Genomic DNA, 27,288 nt, shown 5'->3' with positions numbered 1-27,288 from the left:
TGATGTTATCTCTTCTTGTTCTTCCTTCTCATCTTTTTTATTGGTAGAAACAGAAAAATAGAAACAATTTCTTCACCTTTGGATTTCTCCATTTCAAGTATGGCAAACGAGGGAGTAGCTAGAAGAATTCAACAATCCTAAATCCATCAAATGCCTCACCTGCAACTGCCATCGTGGCTTCCACAATCGTAAGCCAGAAGAACTGTTCATCTTTTCTAGCTTCAAGTTCTATTATAAAAAATTGTTGTCACCCTCTCCAACCCAGTATTGTTATGTCGTCAAAAAATATTGCACCACCAATTTTTGCTACCGCATTCATGGCAGCATCTTCGAGGAAAGGGTTCTAGACAAAATTTAACCATGAGAAAACGGAGAATATCAAATTGGAGCCAAAGATGAAATTATGTAGTGCTTCTCTCTAAGTTTCGAAGTCAAATGAATAGGAGAATGAGGAAGAAAAGAGGAAATTGTGGTCATCACATGGAAGAAGACGTCATTTTTGTGGGGCTATTTGTATCAAAGTGAAAACTCATATGCAGGGTTTTTATGTGAATTTGATAGTTGAGAATCATTAGATGATTTGATATATTTGACTAAATTTTCATCTAACGATTCTCAATTATCAACTTTACATGAAAATAACTACATTTTAATTTCCATCTTGTCTTAATTGAACATTTTAGTGTGGGAGCTATTTGTCCCAATCCAATAGTTGAGCGATAGTTATCATCTATCGCACCACTTAGGATTTTGCCATTAACTTAGGATTTTGCCGTTAACTGATCATGGTGAATTTAAGTTGACAGAGGGGATTAATTATTTTACAGAGATGTGATAGTTATGAATTGAATTATCTGATTTCTATTCGTAAAAGAGAGTTTTTTTTTTTTTTTTTGTGAAATAGAGCGGACCTAAACGTGGTTTTACTCTTCTCATCATGATAATTCCTTTCTCACCTTGTAATCGCGGCCATATGGAATATCAATAGTTCATTCTGCAAATCACTTATAAGAAGAATTTTTCAAATCCCACTGAAAGTATGTTTTCAGGTATATGAAAGATAAATAACTGCATATTCACCTATATTAATTTGAGTATCAAAATGCTTTTTACAAAAATTTACATTACGTGTTTTTAATTGCCAAAATATTTCTCATCTATCAAAAATAGAGTAGGTTCAACTACGAGTTAATCCCCACTTTAGTCTCTAAGATCAAGAGTTGCACTGATTTAGTCCTTAACTTCTCAATTGTTACAATTTGGTTCCTCAAATTAAAAATAGTGCACCAATATAATCTCTCGTGTAATTTTTTTGTTTCCAGAACTCAACGCCATTAGTGACATGACTCAAACCTTACCACATTGGACATATTAAAACGACGTTGTACATGTTTTGACACTAAAGAATACATTGAACGACATCATTTGAGAGTTTTAACAATCTTGTCATAACCAAGTTTCTTATCATAACCCTCAAACGACATCGTTTAATGCCTTCTTTAGCAACAAAATATGTACGACATCATTTTAATATATCCAGCGTGGTAAGGTTTGAGCTACGTCACTAACAGTATTGAGTTTCGGTGATCAAAAATACACGAGGGACTATTTTGGTATACTTTTTTAAATCTGTAAAACCAAATTATAGCAATTAAGAAGTCAAAGACTAAATCGCCAATTTCAAAAATCAAAGTGAGACTTAACTCAGTTCAACTATGGTTGGACAAATTATATATACAACAAAGAGCATAGCCACACCATAACATATTGAATTGAGCCAAAGATCTTTGTAATGCTTCAACAACTTTCGGGTTTAGGAAACAGAGAGAACCAGTGGATTATTTTGATTTTTGACGTTGAAAACATGTACGGATGGTGGTGGCATATTTTCGATTGTACATGGATATGGATATGATGGATCACTTTACCTGATTTGAAATTTAGATGCGAAAGTAATGCTTTTAATGGTGATTGATAAGTGCAAATAAAACTGCTTCATTCATTTTAAGAAAGAAATCAAATAAAAATTCATCAAATTAAAATATTATAGTAAGGGTAAAAATTAAAAATAATATGAATATTGCGCATGCCTCAATCCCACTTTATTTGGAATAGGGCATGAACAAACCCTATCCTTTTCATGGGACAAATTGATGTGCTTTTGTCAAGTTAAGCATGATCATTCAAGATCCTTGTGTCTGGATCTTTGACAAATTAAAGCACGCCACATATATATATATACAAAAAAAATATTATATATATATTAAAATTAATTATTATATATTTATGTATAAATATATATTATTTAATTTATTTTTAATATATATTTTATATAAATAACTAATTTTAATAATTGAATTTAACCTACACGTAAGTATATATATAGAACTCAACTTGGTATGTATAATAGGCTTAATAGCAAAGAAACACTGTTGTCACTGCAAAAGGCTTCGGCTTTATACAAACTGCTGTCACACGATACAAAAACGTGACACCGATATATAATAAAAAGAAAAAACATCAAAAGTAAACTATAGAGTAGTTAAAATCATGAATTTGCTAAAGAGGAATAGTGACGCATGTAGTAAAAGTTTTCAACATATCTTATAAAGACATGATTTTAAATCCACTTTTTAAAGAATTTGTAAATATTTATGTAAGTATTTTGAGTTTGGAAAATGTTCTATTGACTTTAATAAATTTATTGATGTCAAATTAATCTAAATTTTTACAAATGGGGCTACGCATACGGATTTCCCTTCTTGATGAGAAGTTAACAGCGGCGGTGATTAGGGAGATTTCCATTTCTTCTCATTTTGTTCCTGTAATATATTTCTTTTTTACAGAAAAAAAATGCAATTTTGTACCTTAAAATATTAATCTAAATTTTTGTATACCTAAAAAAAGTTTGAAATATATATATGATATTATTATTCGTATTTTGTTTCTTTTTGCTAGTCAAGGGACAATGGTTTTATATTTAATAATAGATTTTTTCCATTGGGATTTGGAGTTACATTGATATGATCTATCTTCATAACCCTATAAGCCAACAATCCATATGCTTGATATATGGTAATATAATATGGTGTTTATATTGCTTTGAACTTTCTTGTTATTCAGGTTGTATAATTGCCTTTTCTTTTTGGATATTATGTATGTATGTATATGTATAATGTATTTAAACTAAAATTAATAAAGCTAACCACATATATATATTGCAAGGACAAGTTAGGATTTGCATTGCAACCACCATAATTCACTACTATTTTGTTAAAATTAAAACCGCTTTTTCTCTTTAGACAATTCTATTTTTTTTTCTCATATTGAAATACAATTATATTACCTTGGAGAAAAATTGTATAGTTAATTGTCTTCTTTTCCAAAAAAATATATTTATTCTGTTACAAAGACAATTATATTCGATAAGAAAAAGTTTAGGAAGCCAGCAATTTTTGTGTTTTGTGGCCAGCACTTAACTATCAAGAAAAAAGTGAGTGATCTTCTACCATTGAATGTAATCTCACACTATTAAAAAGATTATTGATGGCCAATTAATAGTTACAAAACACAAAAGTTGTTGGACCTCTATTGATAATACATTAATGAGAGAAAGTTTGATACATTAGATCAAGAATTTGGTTTTTGATAATTAAATTGCAAGTTAAAAAGGAAAATTGGAGACAAATCTGTAAATCCACCCCCTCCCCCCGTTTTTTTTTCTCTTTCTCTTTTCGTGGAGAGTGCAACCGATTCATTATTGAACCGAACACTTTTGGTGGAGACAAAAATGAAGTTGTAACACAGTGAAAGATAATTATTTCATTCAAAGCTCCTCCATACAAAAGACGTGCTTAATGGAGCTGTTCTACTTCGTGAATCAGTTTCGTTGAAAGTTTTTCTATAAATGAACTTGCTCAAGATAAAGCTGACTGATATATATGTAATGTAACCAAACCAAAAAAATAATAATGGTGCGGTACCTACACATATCGAATTTAAGAAGCACATACTCTTAAAATCTTGGTACATAACTCATTTATTCCTTCTTAAGACTGCTATATGAATTATGAAGAGGTAAATAGTTAAATTCGTTCTTAAAATATTATTTGTTTTTAAAATTAATTTTTGATCATTTTTTAATTAAATTTATTTTTTAAAAATTTTTAATTAATTACATTAGTTTTTCTGTTATTTTTTATTAGTGGTATCAAAATTTATTAATGTAACATGTTAAGTGATACTACAATATACACATAAGAATTTTAATTGACTATTAACATGATAATTTTATAAAATTAGGTCAAATCAAAATTTAATTAAAAAAAATTAAGGTATTAAAATATCTCAATTTAAGCTTTGTTTGATCTAATTTTACATCAACAAATTTTAACGTTAGTAGTAACGGAAGTGATAAAAAAACTAAAATAACTAATTTAAAATCTTTAAAAAATAAATTTAATTAAAAAAATATTTTAAAAACTAATTTAACAAATGAATAATCTTTTAAAAATTAATTTAATCATTTATTTAATTATAAATATATTGTATAGATTTACTACTATTTAGTGGGACCATAATTTATATGAACTTTATAATTACCATGTGAGAGAGACTGAACAGTAGGAAAAAGATTTTAAAGAAGTTTAATTTCTCCTTTATCTCCAATCAATTAGATAGTATATATCTTGTTTAAATCCGTGATTGCCTTTACCATAGCTTATGAGCCATATCATCATAGCAATATATGACATATGTCGTTAGTTTAATTCTCCATAATTATCATAAGCATCAAAGATTTCAAGCGTGAAAATTCACGAGTTCATGTGCATTGACATGACCCCACTTTCCAATCAAATCCTTGACTAAGTGCCGCCCTGGGAACGATCGAAGACTATACACATGTCGTACGTCGGTAAAAAAAGATCAGGGTCAAAAGAAATAAGCCACTCACAGAACCATCATATTCGAGCCTAAGAACTTTTTGTTAACAGTATAACGTTGTTTGCTCGAATTCCTCAAGTTTTAACCACTTTTTTCATACAATTAGTGGCTCAAACTTAATTATACATAAAATTATGTGAATTGATATTGTTGGATTTCACTTCCACCAAGCATGCATGTTCAAAATTTCACTTATATGGAATTGGTTAAAGAAAATTTTTTATCTCTTGAATCTCTCTCCTACCAGATTGCTCTTTTTTTTTTTTAATGTGTTCTTTGTTTTTGGTCCTGGGGTTTATCCTTCAAAAATGCCTGTTTGCAAGATTGCATAGTTGGATCTCGTCATTTGAGCCCATTTATTGACCTCGGTTTTGTTGGGCTTTGAGTTTCTTCCATAATAGGAAAATATAACAATAAACTACAAAACATGTCACCAAAAAAAACCCCTATAAAACAATGTATATTAATAAATTTGGATGATTTTGTTAAAATATTTTCTAATTAATTAATTTTGTTATATTTTATTTATTTTTTTTAAATATATTCTTGTTTTTACTCTTCAAAATTATTTTTATTCACAAATAATTTTTGTAAATTCATTTTTGATAGTGATCTATTCATTATACTTCGTTATTAACTACTTTATAAATCAGTTAAATTAATAAATTTAGATAAATAATCATTGCCATTACAAAAGCTGGCACAAAAGATACTATTATAATAAAACTTAACATTATGCTTAGTCAAGAGAATATCAGATCAAAATGATAATTAATTATACAACATTTAAAAAGATACACTATATGTCTATATAAAGATAGAAGTCTTAAAAAGAACGCAAATTATTTTGTATATATTATATTCTTCTTTCGTATTTTTTTCTATAATTAAAGTATGGTAAATATTATGGTGTAAATAGAAAACATTTTGAGTAATTATCTAAATCAGTCTCCAAGAATTTTAAAAGCGGATATTTTAGTCCTCAAGAAAAATTAATACACAGATCAATTTCCAAGATTTTACTTTGGCGGACAAATCAGTCCCTAATTTATTTTTCTTGGGGACTAAAATGTCTGTTTTTAAAATTTTTGGGGACTAATTTGGATAATTACTTTGTCCGAAAAATGAACTAGAACTGATTTATCTGCCAAAATAAAACCTTGAGGATTAATTGATTTAGGTGATTACTCAAAAATTTTCTATACCTATAAATTTGTGTTGTCTTAATAAATGATTGCCAAGTGTCCCTCCAATAAAAAGATAAGATCTATCATTTTAAAGGTGAGATGCAATTTTATAGGACCTTCTCTCTGTTACACGTGAGAATTTTAATAGTCAGACTGATTAATTATATTTAAGATGATTAATTATTTTAACATAATAGTGTTGTGTACTGATTTTTTCTCGTATTTGGATTATTTTACAAAGAGAAATACAAAAGACTTAAATGAGTTTATGAGTTCATGAGCTTATAATACTATGCATACTATTCACCCATTTAATATGTAATATTCATTATTATTGCAGTGGAAAATAAAAGTAAATCTTCTCTATTTTTTTATTGATATTATTAATTGTTAAGTGTATTTTTTATTACATAATATACTCTTTTATATTTTTTCTATTTTATTTAAAATTGCATAATAGAATATTACACTTTATCATATTTATTTAAAAAAATGAAAAATTTATTTCCCAAGTACAGTTACTATTCTTACTAGTGATTTCTCTATGATAATTAACTCCTATATATTTTTAATTTTTATAAAAATTATTTAGAATGGGTTGATTTTATTAATTATTCTATTAAAAAAGAGTAATTTTTATTATATTGGATTTTACAAATTTGGGAGAAAAAAAAAAAGCTGAAAACTAATTTTGATTAGCTACCATTCATTTAACTTTATTATAAAATAAAGTTAAAGAATCAATTTCCCTTTGAAACAAATTATAGAGAAAAAAAAATGATTATATTACTATTATTATTTAAAAACATAAAATTTATCTTTATTATTAAAAAATAAAATTATTCTTTTATAAAATACTTGTAGATATATAAGAATGAAAATATTATACTAAAATTTAACCGATAAATTAAAAAATAATTTTCAAATTTTAAGATATTATTTTGTTATTATATATTTTTTAGTTAAGAATAAAATTAAAATTAACTCGTATAAATATGTACTAATGGATATTTGTTTCAATAAATTAAAATTGTGTGATAAAATGAAAAAATGTGCTTTAAGATTTATGGAGCAATAACAAAAAAACGTGACTTCAACCCAAAATACTTTCTTTTGTGCAAAAACAAAAAAAATTCTAACACATTATAATTAATCATGATAAATATAATTATTTAAGCTAAGCATTAAAACTCTCATATGAAAGAGAGAAAAAGTTTTTGTACCCCACTTTTAAAGTTGCATCTCACCTATAAAACAACATATCATAGTTGTCAGAATCGAACCGATGATCGAACCGATAAAATTACTATGTCACTGGATTACTAGTTCAACCGGTGGGTTACTTATCAAATTGGTTAATCCGATATAATTAAATAATTATGTAAAATTTAATTATTTTTTTTATTATAAGTATTTTTATTTTATTTTTATAAAAATAATTATCATTTTCAAATTTTAATACTTTATTAATTAATTTATATTTATTGTATTATTATATTATTATAAGTAAAAACTTACATATAGTTAATTTTCATGTGAAGTTGGTATTTAAAAACAGTTAGATAATTTGATAAGTTTAACTAAATATCATCTAGCGATTTTCAACTATCAACTTCATATGAAGACAACTGCATGTGAGTCTTTACCTATTATTATATACTACAAGTATTTATTGAAAAAATAATATTAATAGATATCATATAATCATGAAAAGAAAAAATAAATTATGATTAATAATTTTTCTTATCTTATATATATATATATATATTAATAAAATTTATAGTTAAATAAAATATAATTAATTTAAAAATTCATGACTTTAAAATTAAAATTAATTGAATATAAATAAATAGAAAATTGCTATATATATTATAATTTGGATATATATTAGTAAGAAGCAATTTAGCTTGGTGGTAAGATTGTCTTTCTTGCAACTCTGGAGTGAGCAGTTCGAACCAATGACAGCTATTTTGAAAAATTTTTCAAAACTGTAGCTTCGCCTTCAATTGGGACCAAACGGTTTGGTTCGGTCCGATTTTCACCGGATTTAGCCGATTTTAACTGATTCGTTACGGTTCAATCGGTTCATTCTGATTCTCTACCTTAAATGGTCCTAACCTCGGACCGAACCGATATAGGATCCGATTTACTGATTTTTCAGTCGCCCATCCGATCCAATTTTTACAACTATGCAACAGACTTTGTCTTCTTTTTTTAAGGACACATACCAACTATTTTTTGTGACAACACAAATTTACATGTATAATTTTTTTCTTTTTTTTATACCATAGAATTCACCTTAAATATAACTCATCCATCTTGAACGAAAGTGAGCTCGAACCTGGACAGGTCGAGTTATATACTTGTAGGGTTCTACAATAGTATATTGAAAAACATAAAAAATAATGATTAATTTTTTATATTCATTTTCCATTCAAGTTAATATTAATGATTTTAAAAAAAATTAAATGAATAAAGAAATAGAGTGTAGGCGGTTAGGTGGATCCCGTTGGGGTGTGTGTTGGAGCTGAGCAATGTTTTGATTGGCTCCCTCTATTCTCTATTCGATAATAAGTTACCCAGAAAGCTGAGATTTTCAGCTGACATTTCTTGATGCTAATGGCTTCAGCCATCGCTAACGCCCAATTCACCATCATCAACCCTTCTTCTTCTTTCGATTCCCACGGATACATTGGTCTCAGGCCCACCCAACCTTCCAATTTGAAGCTCTCTTCTAACCGCACCACTTCAACCAACCTTCTTCGCCCTCTCCACCTCTTCGCCGTTAGAGCAAGTGATTCCCACAACGGTAACCAAGCGGGTCCACTCCACAAGCTTGGCCTCTCCGACGCCGAATGCGAAGCCGCCGTTGTTGCCGGTAACGTCCCGGAGGCACCTCCGGTTCCCCCTAAACCGGCTTCTCCGGTTGGAACTCCCGTCGTCCCTTCACTTGTGAGTCTCCGATTCAATTTTCGAATAGGAACCAAATGTGTTGACTTTAGCCTTGCGCATTCTTGCTGATGATTTAGAAAAACTTGTTGAGTTAAGCAATTGATTTGATTTGATTTGATTTTGTATCAGCCACTTAACAGGCGTCCTCGCCGCAACCGGAGGACGCCGGCGCTGAGGGAAGCATTTCAGGAGACGACAATATCGCCTGCGAATTTCGTGTATCCACTTTTCATTCATGAAGGTTGGTCTTGTTTTTACTTGTTTTATGCATTGTTCATGTGTAGTGGAGGTAGTGTAATATGCTATGCTGGAGCTGTTTTGATTGGTACAATTGAACTTGCAGGTGAGGAGGACACTCCAATTGGGGCTATGCCGGGATGCTATAGGCTTGGATGGAGGCATGGACTTGTGCAAGAGGTTGTTATTTGCCCTTGTTGTTATCTCCTCATTTATTTGAGTTACTTATCAGAAGTTTGAAGCTGTTTAATTATGTTCAAGACGTTTAGACAGATTTAATTGTTTCTTTAAATATCTAGGCTGGGAGGAACTTGCCAGTTTTGTTTCAGTATTCTACTTCCAGTCCTGAATCTGCCCTGTTACATTGCTTACTTTGCCATATAATGCTCTTCTAATTTATATTTGCAAACTGCATGGTTGATGATGACATTGTGCTTGCCATCTCTTCAGGTTGCAAAGGCACGGGATGTTGGTGTTAATAGTGTGGTGCTTTTTCCTAAAATTCCAGATGCCTTGAAGGTTCTATTCTGTTACTTACATACTGTAGATTTTCTGTAGTGTGATTTCAGCCCTGTATGACAGATTTTTTCCTTATAGTCTCCCACAGGGAATGAAGCATACAATGATAATGGTTTAGTGCCTCGGTCAATACGTTTGCTCAAGGATAAGTTTCCAGACCTTGTAAGTGAACATAATTTGAGGTTAATATTTTCTGGTGCTTGTAGAGAGTTAAGCCAATAATATCCTTATCAAACTTTTTTCAGGTTATCTATACAGATGTTGCACTAGATCCTTATTCATCAGATGGGCATGATGGTATAGTTAGAGAGGATGGTAAGAGTTTTTCTTGAGAAAAATAAAACCTATAGTTGTTTAATTAGATTCTCTTTTTTTTTTTTTTTAATCAAAAAAGGATTGTCTCAATATTAAAACCTAATATGTTTCTTCTGCCATCTTAGGAACCAGATGCCATGAAGGATATATGTGTTAAATACTTAAATGCTATTAGTAAACATGATTGACTTGATAATTCATAAAACAAACCCTCTGAAACATGAACACTTAAAGTACTAATCATAATTACTATCTTTGATATCTTGTAGGAGTTATTATGAATGATGAGACTGTTCATCAATTATGCAAACAAGCTGTATCCCAGGTAATATGACTGCATTCTAATTGGTTCACTTTCAAATTTTGATCATGTAATGAGGATGATAGTTTCTCAATGTTTTAAAATGAAAGAGGAAAGAGCTGATGCCAAATATAGTAGTAGCAAACCAGTATTATTCCCATCGTTCTCAAATAACTATCTAGCTTTAAATACACACATGGATTACCGAAATGATTATGATAGTCTCAATGTTAGAGGGAGAACAATTTTGGTGTATTTTGCAATAATATCATCACTACTAATCCTCTCTCATAGTACTAGTAGTCTTCTTTCCATCTACTCTCCTATCCATTTAATTTAATAGGTGTATCACTGGTAAAAAAGTTAATATTGCGTGGAGGTTAATGGTTGAGAATTGGTACTTTCGGATTTCATATGCTTTTTTCTTAACTTCCAAGGGTTCCTTTCGTACTTCTATAAACCCACTAACATATTTTTTCCAATCTCTTTGTCTTTATTGACTGTGCAAAAAGGCCCGAGCTGGAGCAGATGTTGTCAGTCCTAGTGATATGATGGATGGTCGGGTGGGAGCAATGCGAGCAGCTCTTGATGCTGAAGGCTTTCATCATGTTTCTATAATGTCCTACACAGCAAAGTATTTTGACTACTTATTCTTTTCCCCTTGTCATATCTTCTTTCTGTGCCATGTTGCATTTGAAATTTCTGAAGGTTTAGTTAATTTCAAATATGTACAAGTACATCTCAAAATTTTAGGGAAGAAAAACAGAGATAATTCAAAATTAGTATGTACTTAGGGTGAGTATCCATTGTGTCATTGATCTGTTATAATTCTTATTCAAATGTGTTTATGAAGGGTTTAGATATAGTACCAATTGGTAGATCTATATTGTCTGTTCAACTCACTGTCCTAAAATGTGCATGTACCAACAGGTATGCAAGCTCATTTTATGGCCCATTTAGAGAAGCGCTGGACTCCAACCCTCGGTTTGGAGACAAGAAAACGTCTGTGTTAACTTCAACTTTCAACTTTTTGTTATTTATTTTTTACTTACCCCCAATCCTCCTCCCCTCTCAATCCTCCTCCTCAACTTACAGCCATATATGTAATCAATTTAACATGATTAATTGATACTTTGCTTATAAATATGGCCTTGTGGACAAAAGTTATCAGATGAATCCAGCAAATTACAGAGAGGCTCTGACTGAGATGCGGGAAGATGAATCTGAAGGAGCTGATATTCTCTTGGTTGGTTCCCTTATTTGTGTGTGCATGATCATTACAAGAATGAAACACTGCACGTTTTTCGTATACCATTTTCTAACTTGAAAATATTGGTTTCCAGGTGAAGCCTGGTCTTCCTTATTTGGATATCATAAGGCTTCTGAGGGATAATTCTCCTTTGCCAATTGCAGCATACCAGGTTTCTTCTTTGGCTTACACTAGCACTTGACAAAAATGAGAAATACTAGAGGGTCATCAGAAATACTAAAAATAATAAATTTTGATTGCCCTCTAGTATTCCTCGACAAAAATAACACCATGCTTTGATACTTGTTTAGCGCTCTACTCTTGTTTTGTTTTAACAGTTACTGCAATGCAGTAATGCTACTATATCTTATCAAATTCTAAGTCGTCCAATTTTTCGTGGAATAATTGAGTACTTATTTATCTAACAATCTTTATGTGTTGCAGGTTTCTGGTGAGTACTCAATGATAAAAGCTGGTGGTGCTCTGAAAATGATTGATGAAGAAAAGGTTATGATGGAGTCATTATTGTGCCTCCGGCGGGCTGGTGCTGACATCATCTTGACCTATTTTGCTCTTCAAGCTGCCAGAAGTTTATGTGGAGAGAAGAGGTAAAATTGTTCAAAATATGTAGGGGATAGTTCATTCTAGAAGGCGGACGGAAAGCGTAACTGTATGCCGGTTTTTGTCTAAATGCTTTTCATCTCCATTGCCAACCCGTTGTTGTATGATAAAGGATGCGCTGAAGTGAAAAATGTAGTGTGTTGTGGTACTGAAACGAACTATATGTCGAGAAGCTAATGTTCCTAACGAGTCTTCCATTCTCCTACCTGCTCTTCTTGAATGCATTTTACCGTGTTGAACTTGTTAAAATGGAAGCTCATGATTTTCTCGTGTTGTTTCAATAATGTAGATAGTGACTTGCTTTTGATGCAATAAAATCGATAAAAGGGTTCAACGTAACGCCAATTTTATAAAAACAAGAATTCACAGATTTCCTGAAGCTAAATTATTATTATTATTTTATTTATACTCGTGCACATACATATCTATCTGCCTCCAAAAACGCAACCCAAACTTGTATAAAATTCTGGCGCACTCTATTTTTGTTATCATTTATGAGCCTTGCCTCTACATTCCTTAACTCAAAGCAACAAATAAATATAGGGAATATGAGGGGGGGACGGATAAAACTTGTGTCTACCAAATTTTGTACCAAGTTGAGTGGAGAGTGTGAGAACTGAGAAGTGAGAAGAATATTCATTCATTCCCATTTTTCCCAGCATGACTTTTTTATTATTAACTTCACCCATACTCAATGAGGAACCTCTCTGCAATGGTGGCATGTGCTGCTGCACCTATTGGTAGAACATCTTCATCAATCATGAAATGTGGGGAGTGTCCTGTGTGAGTAGACCCCAATGTCTCATTCCTTATCCCTATGTAGAAGAATGCTGCAGGGACCACCTGGGAGTAGAATGAGAAATCTTCAGCACCCATCATGGGTGGAACTACCTTGAAATTCGTTTGACCCAGCAAATCAATGGAAACCTTCTTCACATGCTCATACATTTTGTCATCATTGACTGTTGGAGGATATATGGTGTACTCCTTTTCAAAGAAGTCAACCTCTGCAGAGCATCTATACACACCAGCTTGTTCCACAATCACCTGTTTGAGACAACAATAATAATAGGATTTCATTCCAGCTTAGCTATATATGTGTATTTATTCAATTTAGTATATAACACAATGTAAGTTGCTATTAACCTGCTCAATTCTTTCAAGTAGTTGATAAAAGCTGGTGTTAGAGAAAGCTCTGAAAGTTCCACCAAGAACCACTGTGTCTGGTATCATATCAAGATTGTTGCCGCCATTGAATGAAGTCACAGAAACAACCTAAATTGCAAATGGGGCTAAGTTCTTAGTATATACCAAATATGGAAAGAAAAAATCCTCTAAAGTGAAGACAATTGTAAAGTAATAAAGTAATAAAGTAAGTAGTTAAATAGTTATCATTATTTAATTTATAATTTTTATTGTATGTGAGTCTCACTATTTTGATTCAAGGATGGTTAGATTTTCATTTTCTTATTTTACTAATTTTCTAACTTTAGAAGAGGTTGATCTACTAAATATATGAGGCCGTACCTGTGAATCCAAGGGATTGGATTCGCGGGAGACAATACCCTGCAAGCTGATCACAGCGGCTGAACCGGCCAAAACCGGATCGATCGAGTGGTGTGGATCGCCGGCGAGGGCCTTTTTCCCTGTGATCACGGCTCTAAAAAACCCACAGCCAGCCAGCAATGGGCCGGGCCTGGACCCAATAATAGCGGTTGGATGCTGATGGGATACATGAACTGCAAATATAGCCTCAACATCCTCCAATGCACCATCTTGTATCATTCTCTTTGCACCATTTCCAGCTTCCTCCGCTGGTTGGAATATCAGAATTACTGTTCCCTGCCATAAGAGCAAGGCCTGGTAGGGTCAATTGTGAAAATGGGACAAACAGACAAGCTACACACTAATTTCCAAATGAGAAACCATATGTATGTTCTCCGTTAATGGTTTCAAATCCCTCAATAAATATTCAAATTACTAGCAACTGTACAAACAAAAAAATGGAATTGAGTGAATATTATTGTATATAAAGTTCTTCTGCACTGATCGAGAATAGGGATTCAAGAAAAAAAAAACCAAATTTATTTAATGCATTTAAAACTAAAAATTTAGTGTCTATTTATTTAGTTACATGTGGTTATAGTTTTCATTTTTGTTTTTCATTTTTTGTTTTTAAAATTTTATTACAAGAATAAAAAAATAAAATTTTATTTTTCATTTTCACTTTTTATTTTTTATAAATTTTTTTTTAAAAAAATATTAAAAAAATAAATCCACACTCATAGATCTGAAGCATGTGTAAATTCTATTTTCAAAAGATCAAATATTTTAAATTAATTCATAAAAAGTATAATAATAGAATAGATTTGTCTCTTTTATCCCTTAGATAATAACATCAGCATAATCAGTTCAAATTGATCTAGTAGTTAATTTACTAATTCGTTTAAGTAAATATCGCATAATTATTTTAAGACACATCATATAATTAGTGGAAGAACCAATTTAATTACCGTTTTAAATATTAACCCTCCAAAATGTGTAAATCTCCTGAAACCAACAAAGTTTACAATAGCTTCAGGTGTGGAGAATAATCTACACTCTAGTCTATGGAAGACTTGTGAAACCTGACACACCTTTTACCATTCAGTTATTCACTACACATTACCATACTCTACTGTTGTGTTAGTACTACTTGGCATTAATTTTAGTGGTAGCATGAAAAGAAAGAAAGTAAATTTTTTATAATAAATTTTAAATATTTTTAAGTATCATATCAATCACCAAAAAAGAAAACACCAACCCACGTTGTCCAATCACATGCTAATTCTAATGAGCAAGTAGTAGTGGACCAGATACCATTCTATTGACAACACTGAACACCCTATAGTAATGTCTCACTGTATTTATTCAAACAAATAGCTATTAAAAAACTTTTGAATAGTCAATTTTAAATTAATAATGTCATTTTATTTAACTGAAAATAATATATCAAGTTGAAAAATGTAAATATCCACATTTGATGGTTACAAATTCGATTTTTCTCATTAAATCTATGCAATTTTAAGTAAATTTAAAGAAGTTTAAAATTTGATGTAAAAAAGAAAAAAAAAAAAACATATTTGTTCAAGTACAATCCTAGATTCCATTGGAACAAACACAAGGCATGCTCCTAAATATGTATGTATTCCCTATAATGTCAGAATGCACAGAAAAGTTTTATGCTCGTCAAGGTTACATTTCTGGTGCAATCAAGAGTCAACTTTCCCTTTAATCGAGAGAAAAACTGCGGGGTAGTTCATCATATTCAATCACGTGTTCTCAAACCAATAAAACCAAACAAACTTTATTTAATGTGGTAGATACCATCTTAGGATAGGTTTTCTTAATTTTTGAAAAAAAAAGTTATTAATTATAAAATACGGATATTTTTTTATTTGTTGTGTCTGGGTGTTGAACATTTTAGACATGACACTCCTTAATATTTGTTCGACACGCATATTTTTGTCTAAATGTGTCTTAATAAAAAATTAAAATAAATAATTCGGACACGTTTAGACACACTTAAATACCATCATATGTTGACGTGTCCAATCTTATTCTTAACATATACTCTTGAAATGAATTTAAAAATAATATATATTATTAAGTATTAAATAAATAAAATATTTTAAATACTTTATATCATAAAAAAAGATATTAAAAATAATTAAAAAGTTAATTTATATTTTAATATTAGTAAAATATCAAAATATTATTACAATTTATCTAAAAAATATTTTATATTTTATATGTATACAGTATTTTTGTGTCTTATAAAAATTAAAAATTCGCATATCCTGTATCATATTATATCTATATCAGTGTTCATACATCATAAATTATTAAATTAAATATAATTATAAATAGATAACTTTTCAATAAATTTCTAAGTAAAGAAATAATTGAATATTTTTACTAAACGATAGTAATTCAATTGGTGAAAGGTACTCTGCTTTTATAATTTAAGAACGGGGTCACAAATATAATTTCAATCCGCCGATAGAAATAGTTTTTTTTTGCGAGTTAAGTAAGTTAAATAAAAAATTTTATTTTTTTATTATATATTATTATTAAATTACTTTTAACAAAAACTTTTTTATCATTATGAAAAATAATAATATTATTAAATAATTTAAAATTAAGATAATATCAAATTTGAGAATAACATCATCACTTTTTTAAAATTATTCATTAATTATTAATGAACGCAGATTAGATCGGATCGGATATGACCAAAATTTCAATCTGATTCGCACTAAAATTATCGGATCATATTGGATCCAATAACCACAGTTTTTAAGTTTGGATCCGATTCGATCCACAAACGGATCGGATATCGGATATATCCGCAAAGCATAAAAATATTTTTAAAAGCTTATTTTTATTAAAAAAATATCAATAAAATTCATTTTTTCTATTTTTTAAATATGTTTACTCTTAAAATAATATTAAACATACTTTTTTTAAATAATAAATTAAAATAATACAACATATATGATAATTATTAGTTGAAATAAAATATAAAAAAGATATTTACTTATTTATTTCTTTATTTTTGCAAATATGCGAATATGCGGATCAAATTCGAACGGATCTAATAGCCTTACAAATCGAATCTATATCGTAATTTCAAATCGAACTTGAATAAACACCGCAAATATACATATTAGATCTATACATAAATACCTTACATTAATATCTTTAGTACAAACTACTCAGATTGTATAGTGTATTTTTTTATGAATAATTGATTGGCTTGCACGGTATGTTGGGAATCCAAATATCTAGTTATTTAAGGTGAATATAAGATCAACGCAACAAGGTTATCATTTCTCTTTCTACATATAAAGAGAAGGCCAAATGTATAATATGACAGAAGACTAACTCTTGGTTGTCAATTCTTGTAAGATATGAGAGAAAACATTTTAGATTTAAGAATAAAAATAAAAATAAAAAATTGTGTGATGAACAGTATCACACGTTATAGATGGTTTTAAAATAGGCTACAATTTGTAACCTTGGAATTACACAAGAGACAATTTAAAAGCTACTCTAACACAGTAACACCCTAGGATAATAAAAATCTAAGGTATAAAAATAATTATAAGATTTTATGGTCACACAATTTCTTCAACCAAAGATTTAAAGTACTGTTCACATGAAATGCAATCTTTGGAAAAATAAAATATTATCATTGTAATATGAATTTCTTAGTATAGTGATAATTTGAAAAATAAATTATTGCAAAAAAAGATGATCAACCATCAAAAATTGTGACAACATTGATATCTCAAATTAATTAATTAAAACAAAAACTCCCTAAAAAAAAATTTAAGAAATATTTTATTTTCTAAAAATCTTCTTTAGTTGATCTAATACCAAGTTCATGTTTAATGTCTTTAACATAAAATGAGAAAGAAAAATAAAATGTACTAACTAATAAGAGAGAAAGGGACCACCAACCACCCCTCTAGATGTTTAATTAGTAGAAAAGCCTTCATAGTTTATAGTATGTCATGTAGTGTTTGTCTTGGACTTCAAATTGAACTTTCATAATTACTTTGTCTCTTGATGAAAAGAAAAAATAGATTTAATTCACCACTAAATAAGTAATTTGCATTTACTAGCAACCAAATAAAATGTCTTGTTATTGTTTGAAAAATTTTAAAGACTTTAAAATTGGCATGATAATAAAACATTTTTTGCTAATATAAATCATGTTTTGGATTTAAAATTTTATTAAAAATAATCTGATATGTAAAAAATTTAATAACACATAAATAAAAAATTACTTAGATTTAAATTTTATGACACTAAAATAGAAAAAGACAACAAAAATATAAAATAAATATTACAGTAAAAAGAGATCCAGCTTTAAAATGACAAAAAGCTAGTTGGACAAATATAGCGTGCGAAGATTCCTTCAAGTTTCTCATAAATGGAAGAACAAAAAGTTGCTAACATTTGGCTATAAATTTTGAGACCGAGTACATGTACTGAATGATGACAAATTGTAATAAAAATATAGAATTGATTTTATTTTTAATTTTTTATAATTGAACAAAACGATAAATTCATAATTATTATTGATATTTCTTAAATATAAATAAGAGGTCATTTCTATTGTAGTTACAAGCATCTGGTCTATTGTTAGGAGAATTTTTATTATACACAATACTAAATAAATGTATTCTGTATATAAAATAAAAATTAAATTATTTATATTTATTAACAATAAAGATATGTTTTTTTCGGTGGTATAATATATAATGTATTATATATTTTTAAAGTAGGGTATGTATTATATATTTGTTTTAAGATGAGAATTATTCTAAAGTGTGATTTAAAAAATTAATTATTGTTAAATTAAATAATGTGTCATGTGAGTCCAATAAATTATAAAGAGTGATTTGAGAGAGAATAAAAAATTAAAATATTTTTCTTCTATAATATTATATCAATTTTATTACTGTGTTTTTTAGTTTCTTATATAATTTACCAATTTTATAAAAAAAATTTACAAATTTATTTTTTTTTAACGTATGTTCTCTTTTAATAGTTATTACATTCTTAGAAGGTAAGTTGAGTGCATGTACATATAATACTGTAGAAAGAATTAATAGACGGACATATGACCATTTTTATAAGATAAAGAGTAGAGCGAGAAAAAAACCTTCAACAAATGTTCTCGAGTTTTCAATATCTTGGCAGCACCCATAAGCATGGCCACATGTGCATCATGTCCACAAGCATGCATTTTGCCGGCAACTTTAGATTTGTACTCCCATTCCACAGCTTCCTGTATATGTTAAAGAGATTATAGAACAGTTAATAATAATACTGATAATTTCAGGTAAATGTTTTCGTTAACATTAAAGCAATAATTAATTACTAGTAGAAGTGCAAATCTAACTGTATTTTCTCTTCTTGTTTGTTATTTTTTAAATTAATTTTTTAATTATTTATAAATTGAATTTATATATAGTTTTTTTTCCTTTTTATTTATATCAAATTCACCTTACAAAGTAGAATAGTAAAAAACATGCAAAGTCTAAAAATACAAGTAATATAAGACATAATTACTTTTTACACAATATATTTCGAATACAATCATATTTTTTTATTTAATATAATTGAGAAAATTATAAATATAATTTGTTTGTTAAGACACTTAGAGATAGAGTAAAATAGTACACAACATAGTACATTATAAAAATTATAGCATCAAATTTAAAAAGATCTGACAAAACTAAAAAGATTTTAAGGTTTCATAATCTACGTCACACAGGCCAAAAAATCTGACAAAATACTAAAAAATATTTGAGATTTTATCATTTATGTCAAGCGAAAAAGACAAATTAAAGATACAATCATATGTACCATGTCAGAATAAAAAAAATAATGAAGATAATTTCGATATATTAAACATATATATTCATTAATTTTGAAACATTATCTTATAAAAAATAAGCATCTTTAGTTAAAAAGGTTTTTATAATTTTTTATTATTTTAATAAAGTAATGAAATAAAATTATTATAAGAAAAATATAAGATGAATAACAGAAAGACATAAGGTAAATAATACCAAAAAGGGGCCAAATTTAGAAAAAAAAAAAGTTAAGAACTATAATAAATGTATAATTATTAATGCTTTGATAATTTTTATTTTCAATTCCACCATCAAATATTATAAAAAAATTTAAATAATTGAAGAGAAATATCTAAAAATTGTTTTAAAATTTTTATACATTCTCAAAGTTGTTGATATAACGCTAAGGGAAAGGTAAGTTATAATCTCACAACCTAAGAGAAGAGACATGGGTATAGCATGGTCCAAACGTCCAAGCTAATAGAAGTTGTGGATACCTGTATGGGAAGTGCATCCATGTCAGCTCTGATGGCAACAAAAGGTGGACCATTAGTGCCGATCCACGCACGAACACCTGTTTTAGCCAGTGGATATCGATAACTAATTCTCATCAGATCCAATTCTTTTCTTATTAAGCAACTTGTTTCGATTTCTTCAAAAGCCAGCTCAGGATTTTGATGGATCCTTCTTCGTACCTTTAGGAGCCAATCCACTGTCTCCGGCTGACGTGCAACCTTCAGCACCGCTTCTGAACATGCCCTATTCCATGAAGATTCACAGTTTTCTCCATCATCGATGTCCTCTGCAGATTCTGTTGTGCGATGTGTGGCGTTGTTGCTCTTATTGATGGCGGCTTCAGATGATGGCGGAACACTCTCTTTGTGGCCTGAGAACAGGAGACTATTGTACACTGTAGAAGGAATTTGTTTAGCCGATAAAACTATTGGTGAAAGAAAAATTAATACGAATAAAGTTGAAGAAGTGAGAATTTTCATGTTTTCTGTTTGAATTGCAAACAGAGTAGAAGGAGGGAATAACAGAGTGTGAGAAATAAGTAAGAGGGTGGAAAAAAGGATATAGAAAAGATTAAGGAAGAAAAAAAAATATAAAAAAGAATTTTAACACGTGGTTATAAAATAAACTGAACATAAATAAAGAAGAGAGAGAAAAATAAGAATTTTTTTTCTTAAATCATTATTGAGTTGTTTAATATTTTCGTTACAGTGATATAGGTGACAGATAATTGAAGCACGTGATACAGAACATTGAAGAAAGACAGAGAAAGGACCTGCCACTTTCTCCGCTCTTTTGCAAAGGGGAGTGACCGAGTGTTCAGTATTGCTACAATGCCACTCTTTGTACGACAAATTGTTAATTAACCTTTTTTTAGGTACATAATCATTTTAATATATTAATTAATACTTGTATTACAAATTAAAGTTTAGTTTTGATTAACTGAAAAAAAATTTAACAAGGCGTGGGTTGATTCTTATTTAGTAGTAATACATAATAGATTGGAGTGTATTTGTTGTGCTTACCTTCCAACAGAGGTATGACTCTGAATTATTCAATTATACAAGATCTATACCTATTTGTTTTATTTTCTTTTTATATTAATTATCTCTTATGTTCATTTAAAAATTAATATACTTAGTTAAAATACTTCAAATAAATATTTTTTAATACATTCAAAATAAAACTTAAATTTGAGAAGAATAGAGTACTACTGATGTACTCTACTGTCTTTATAATTTTATAAGTTTATAGCAATACACATTTGGTAATGTTGAAAAATAGTCAAACAAAAAATTGGTACGTGTACTAAGTTGCACATGAAAAAATAATAGATAGAAATTTCTATATTATTGAAGTAGGCACTTCAAATTAAACTTCACAATAAATAATAAAAGAAGTATAATTATTTTAATAAAATATAATTCATAGTCATCAAAATTTTAAGGTGCCAACAAAGTTCACAACAGAAAATATAAATGAATAAATGTAGTGACAAAATTGTACTACTACTTCTGCCCCCACTTCTTAATTATGAATTTAATTCTATGTGACTCTAAATACAGACAATTTGTCCTTCTTAAAAAAATTTCCTATTATGGATAAAATTGAACGCACCTGATGAAAGAATGAAATAAATATATTTTTAGTTTTTATTTTAGATAAATTTAATGAACATATAAAGATATTTTTTACATTTTTTTTATTAATAGGATTACTAATAAAAAAATTATGTCTAGTTTTTTAAAATAATAACTATTTAGACCAAATAAAATTTTGAAAATATAGTTAATGTTCCAATGAAAACTGATATTATATACGTAGAGTTATACTCTCCATTATCACACTCCTTTTATTTATTTATCTATTTAATATTCACATAAAGACAAATTTATTTTAAGTATATAGAATTACATATGACTATATTTGTTATTACCAAGTTTGTTATTGAACCAAAAATAATTTGATTTAAGCTAAAAAATTTATTTGTTTGGATATTCTTTCATTTTATTTTTATATTTAATACTATTAAATTATAAAAAAATTAATAAACATACTTATTATAATAAATAATTATTTAACCTAATTTAGTTATTTTTTTGAATTTTTAATAAATTTGACAATTAATTCGTGAAAATTAAATTATTTTTTACCAACTGAGATTTTTTTCTTTTTCCATTATATAGATTCTGACATTAGTGGCATGGCTTCAAAGATAAAGAATCACTTCGGACTCAAGTGGTGGTTGTCTTTTCTTATTACTTGGTTCTAACTCCATTACATGTCACACACATCTATCATCCATGCACTCTCACTCTCCCTCTTTCTTCTTTGTTAGCCTACATAATTCTTTATTTTATGATTATCCTTCTTTATTTTTTTTTCTTTTATTTTTGTTATGTATACTTTGTCATTATTCTCTAGCAAATTAACAAGCAATTTTGCTTCCACTAGTTACACCTTTTTTTTTGTGAAAAAAAAAAAAAACATAAACGTTTAGTATTAAGAAGAGAAAATTTAGGATATTTTTTAAAATTTTGGCAGCTATAATATCTCAAGTAAATAAATTATTAGAAAAATAAAAAATAGCCCTTTCTATTCATTACACTACCACATGTTACCTACATTTAAAATTTTAACATTTAATTATTTAAAATTTAATTATATATTAATATTTTTATTTAATACTTTTATTGGCATACAATTAAAAAAATGTGAATGAAATAATTAATTCATCAATCCTCCTAAAAATGTCTATAAGTATAATTAATCAAAGAATACAGATGTTTAGCTAAGCCTTATTTTACGGCAGTACAACATTGATTATATCCATATGTTGGTATGGTAATTTCTAAAGTTATTTTATGAAAAATTCTTAGATATTCAGTGAAATGAATTGAAATATTGCTTGTATCTTAATTCTTATAGTTCTGCGTACTCCTACACAAACTAACTATAACTTTATTGCCTTGTATATTGTCCAATAAAAAGGATACAATCACCCCCAAAATAGTACCATTTTAAATGTGTATTATTTGCCAGAAAAATCACTTATTATTGTTGTGAGTTTATCGTATGGCTGGGTTTAAATGGTTTGTCAAAGTTTTGAGTCTTGACTAGAAAAGATTACGGATAAGTGAATAGAGACCTAGTACTGTTAGCCTAGGCCCTAGGGTATAGACTTCTAAGTTATACGGCTATGAAAGTTGACAAAATACTTAAAAATATAACATGTGCCTAAAATGTTTGAGTCTTGTGAAACGGACTCGATACGATTGATATCACTCGTCATAGTGTACTGCGGGATTTTAATATTGTACTAAGTAGGTTAAAACTTAAAATAAAGGTTTTTTATTTATTTAAAAAAAAACTCAAGAACCAACTGAAGTTATTATTTTTAACCAATATTCTTAATTATCAGTTCAACTTTTTTAGTTTGTTTATTTAATAATATATTTTTAATTCATATTTTTAAATATTATTAGTTAATTATTGACTAAAAAATAATAAATTTTATCGATTCTCTAATATTCTTTTTTATTAAAATAAAGGGTTTTCAAACTAATTGTTTTAAGGGATTTTCACCTAAATAAAAAATTATTCAATTATCTCTCTTTCTTAATATATGTCCTGTTATTATATTAGTAAATTGTAGTGGTATTTCATTTTTTTTATTTACAAATAAATTTTATTAACATAAATTTATTAACTCATTTTTTTGAAAATGAATGAATCATAGTGTCTACATGAATATTAATAAGAAAACACCAAAATAATTGTTGTACTTAAATCGCAATAATATTTGTTGTTTCAAGGGAAAATAAATAAGCCTCTATCAATATTATTCAAGATAGAAAAAAATATAATTGTATAGAATGTCTCTCTTATCTGTTTTACAGACGAGAATAAAAAAAAATTGAATGTCATCTATTCTATAATCATTCATCTATTCTATAATCACCCTATTTTACTTTAAAAATCATGTTTTTCATCAACTTTGTATTTTGTGATTTAAATTTGAGTTTGAACCTCTAAATTTCTATTGTTACTTTCTAAGACCTTAAAATTTAATTTTAGTCATAGTGAGAGAGTTAAACCTTGAGAGGGTGGTAACTTAACAGTGAAGAAAGATTGTGAGGTGGTGAGTATGAGTTTGAGAAGTGTTAAAATACTGAATACATGATGAATTAATGAGATATTGAGTAATGGCTTTAGGGATAGATGAGTAACCCCTATCCGAGATATAACATTGAGAATAGATGAGTAATCCCTATGTATGATGAGATTTTGAGGATAGACGAGTAATCCCTATTCGAAACGCAATTTTATGGGTAAACGAGTAATTCCTATCCGAAGATAGAAGAAGAATTCCTATCCGAGTCATGGCCTATGGTTAGACGAGTAATCCCTACCCGGGTTATGGTTTGAGGAACCTACCTGAGTAGATGAGTAATACCTATTCTGGGTTGGGTGAAATGCCGGTATGGGGAGACGAGTAATACATATTCCATGTTATGGTATTCTGTCCAAGGTTAGCTACCAGACATGTCGGGTTGGCTGTATAACCGACAAATGAGCTTATTAGTCATAGGGCAGACATGCATCATATGCATTTGTGTGTTTTGCTTGCTTGTGCATTATTTGGGTTTGCCTTTGTGAATCACTATGCTTACCTGCTATATTTGCTACCTGTCGTATCTGTATCCTACTTGTGATTATTTTGTCTGTATTACTTGTCTGTGCACTAGAGTTTTGAAGGATCAGAGGAAGGCGAAAATTAGGGCTTAAGTTAGAAAAGAATTAGAAATAAGAACCTTAGATAACCTACCCTATTTATGGTTTTTAATTTATAAACGTTAAGATTTAAATATGAGTGTCGGAGTTCTAGGATCCCCTCTGGCTTTTTCGGGACCTTATATCTTATGTATGTAGCACCTTTACCATGTTGAGAACTCCCGGTTCTCATTCCATACAGATATTTGTATTTTTCATATGCAGGTCGAGAGGCACATCGCTAGGCGTCTGGAGTTTCGGTTGCAGCGGAGTTAGGATGTTGTGTTTGGGTTATATATATATATTGTGTAGACTTCTCCTTATGTTGTTTAGTTTCTTGAACCTCATAGAGGCTTTTGGAAAAATAGGATATTTTGTGTATTTTAAAAATTTGGGATTTATATGTATGTATGTATGTAAATATTTTCGGCTAGCCTTAGTTTCACAAGCTGAGCTTAGAGCTTGAATATTTTGTATTCTTGATTCTCTACTTTCATTGTCTATATATGTATATATGTACCTATGCTTTCTTCGTACGCAAGTAAATGTTATTCTTGAGCGCTGTGCTTTTAATTTTACGATTTTGCTTTAACCATCCTTCAAGGCTCCTCGAATATTATATTCCTTTAATTATATTATCTATGTATGTGTGTGTGTGTGTGTGTATATATATTATTTTAGAGGTCGTAATACCACACCACCTCTATTTTACGGCTTAAGCGTAAAGCTCTATGTGATAGGGTGTTACATTATGGTATCAGAGCAGTTCGTTCCTGTAGAGCTTGAGGGATGGACTGATTATGCTTCTGGGCATACTCTAGGAGTCTGTACATGATAAAGTAGATTATCTAATTGATATATGTGGTATAAATGTTCACGAGCATGTATTTGGGACTTTAAAGCACTAGACTTGCGATATTGAGACTGATCAATTTGATATCACATGTATGGTGTGAACAGAAACTTGATGTCGACTCGTGGATGCAGTCGCGGGCAAGGCAGAGGTAGTATTGGTAGTGCAAATTCTGAAACGGCAGAAAATAACCCTGTGAACTTTATGGATGCCTTGGAAATATGGCTGCAGCTATGGAGGCGACAACTGAAGCGTTGAGGAATCAAATGAATAACGAAAATGGGAACAACGGTGAAGAGGGGCCGATGACACTTGCCACTTTCCTGAAGGTACATCCTATGACCTTTAGAGGGACCACAAATCCTACTGAAGCTGATAATTGGCTCCAAGCAATGGAGTGGGCTTTGCAAGCTCAGCAGGTTCCCGGGGAACAATGGGTGGAGTTTGCGACCTGCCAGTTACAGGGTGAAGCTCAATACTGGTGGCAAGGAACATGGCGTATTCTACAACCAGACGGCGCTGTAATATCTTGGGGGTGTTTCGAACAGAGTTCTATAGAAAATACTTCCCTAATTTAGTTAGGAATGCTAAGGAGTTTGAGCTGTTGCAGTTAAACAGGGTCAAATATCTATTGCGGAGTACACAAATAAATTTGAAGAACTGTGCCGGTTTTTCGGAATCTACCAAGGTGCTCCGGAGGACTTTGCAGAATGAAAATGTATAAAGTACGATGGAGGACTTCGAAGTGACATTCTGAGCTTCGTTGGGTCGATGGAGATTAAGGTTTTTTCTGAACTTGTGAACAAGAGCCGAGTTGCTGAAGAATGTGTTAGAAAGGCCGCTATGGCAGAGAATGATAACCGGGAGTTCCACCGAAGAGATCACAATCAGAGTCTTGCACCAAAGGGCTAAGAGTTCAAGAGGAGTGGCTACGGACCTCAACCCTCCCAGAGTTGGAATAGCTCTGAAGAGAGTGGCAGCCATCGAAAAAATGAAGGGAGGCAGATCAGGAAATACTCAAAGGACTCGAGGTGCCAAAGGTGTGGGCATTTTCATCCCGATAGGCCATGTCTACTAGGTTCAAGATTATGTTTCACATATGGGAGACAGGGGAACAAGTCTTGGAATTGCCCGGAGAAAGAGAAAAAGAAGACAGGACGACCTTAGCAACAAGGTCAAATATCTCTAGAGGTACGGAGAAACTGGTAACTAAATTTTAATTACGTTATAGGACATAGAGACATTGCATTATTCGTACATAAGACAAAAATGATGAATTAAGACTGAAAGTGTCGAACCTAAAACTAAACCTAATTGCACTGCATAGGATATTAATCATACCTAATTTTGCTTGACTTGAGATGAATAGTCAATCTCTTAAAAATAAATGAAATCAGAGTGCGGCAGCGGGA

At 29.6% G+C, this 27,288-nt stretch overlaps 2 protein-coding genes across 2 annotated transcripts; one reads left to right on the top strand and one right to left on the bottom strand.

Annotated features, from left to right (window-relative positions):
* The first annotated feature begins 8,601 nt into the window (after positions 1-8,601).
* On the top strand, positions 8,602-12,574 carry LOC107606040 (delta-aminolevulinic acid dehydratase, chloroplastic). The gene is made up of 12 exons (XM_088492491.1): positions 8,602-9,083; positions 9,213-9,324; positions 9,427-9,500; positions 9,771-9,839; positions 9,918-10,001; positions 10,085-10,154; positions 10,424-10,479; positions 10,968-11,089; positions 11,386-11,457; positions 11,620-11,701; positions 11,799-11,876; positions 12,149-12,574. The coding sequence occupies exons 1-12, from the start codon at positions 8,745-8,747 to the stop codon at positions 12,314-12,316; spliced, it is 1,326 nt and encodes a 441-aa protein (XP_088348617.1). The 5' UTR covers positions 8,602-8,744; the 3' UTR covers positions 12,317-12,574.
* Positions 12,575-12,700: 126 nt separating this feature from the next.
* On the bottom strand, positions 12,701-20,862 carry LOC107606039 (IAA-amino acid hydrolase ILR1-like 6). The gene is made up of 5 exons (XM_016308006.3): positions 20,235-20,862; positions 19,041-19,166; positions 13,853-14,167; positions 13,472-13,600; positions 12,701-13,372 (listed from the first exon to the last, which is right to left on the bottom strand). Exons 1-5 carry the CDS (start codon positions 20,730-20,732, stop codon positions 13,007-13,009), a joined length of 1,434 nt encoding a protein of 477 aa, XP_016163492.1. The 5' UTR covers positions 20,733-20,862; the 3' UTR covers positions 12,701-13,006.
* Between the last annotated feature and the right edge of the window lie 6,426 nt (positions 20,863-27,288).

This window comes from Arachis ipaensis, chromosome B7 (genome assembly GCF_059453495.1).
Source record: "Arachis ipaensis isolate K30076 ecotype BB chromosome B7, ASM5945349v1, whole genome shotgun sequence".
NCBI classification, from domain to species: Eukaryota; Viridiplantae; Streptophyta; class Magnoliopsida; order Fabales; family Fabaceae; genus Arachis; species Arachis ipaensis.
This window is presented reverse-complemented; position numbering and strand designations above follow the sequence as displayed.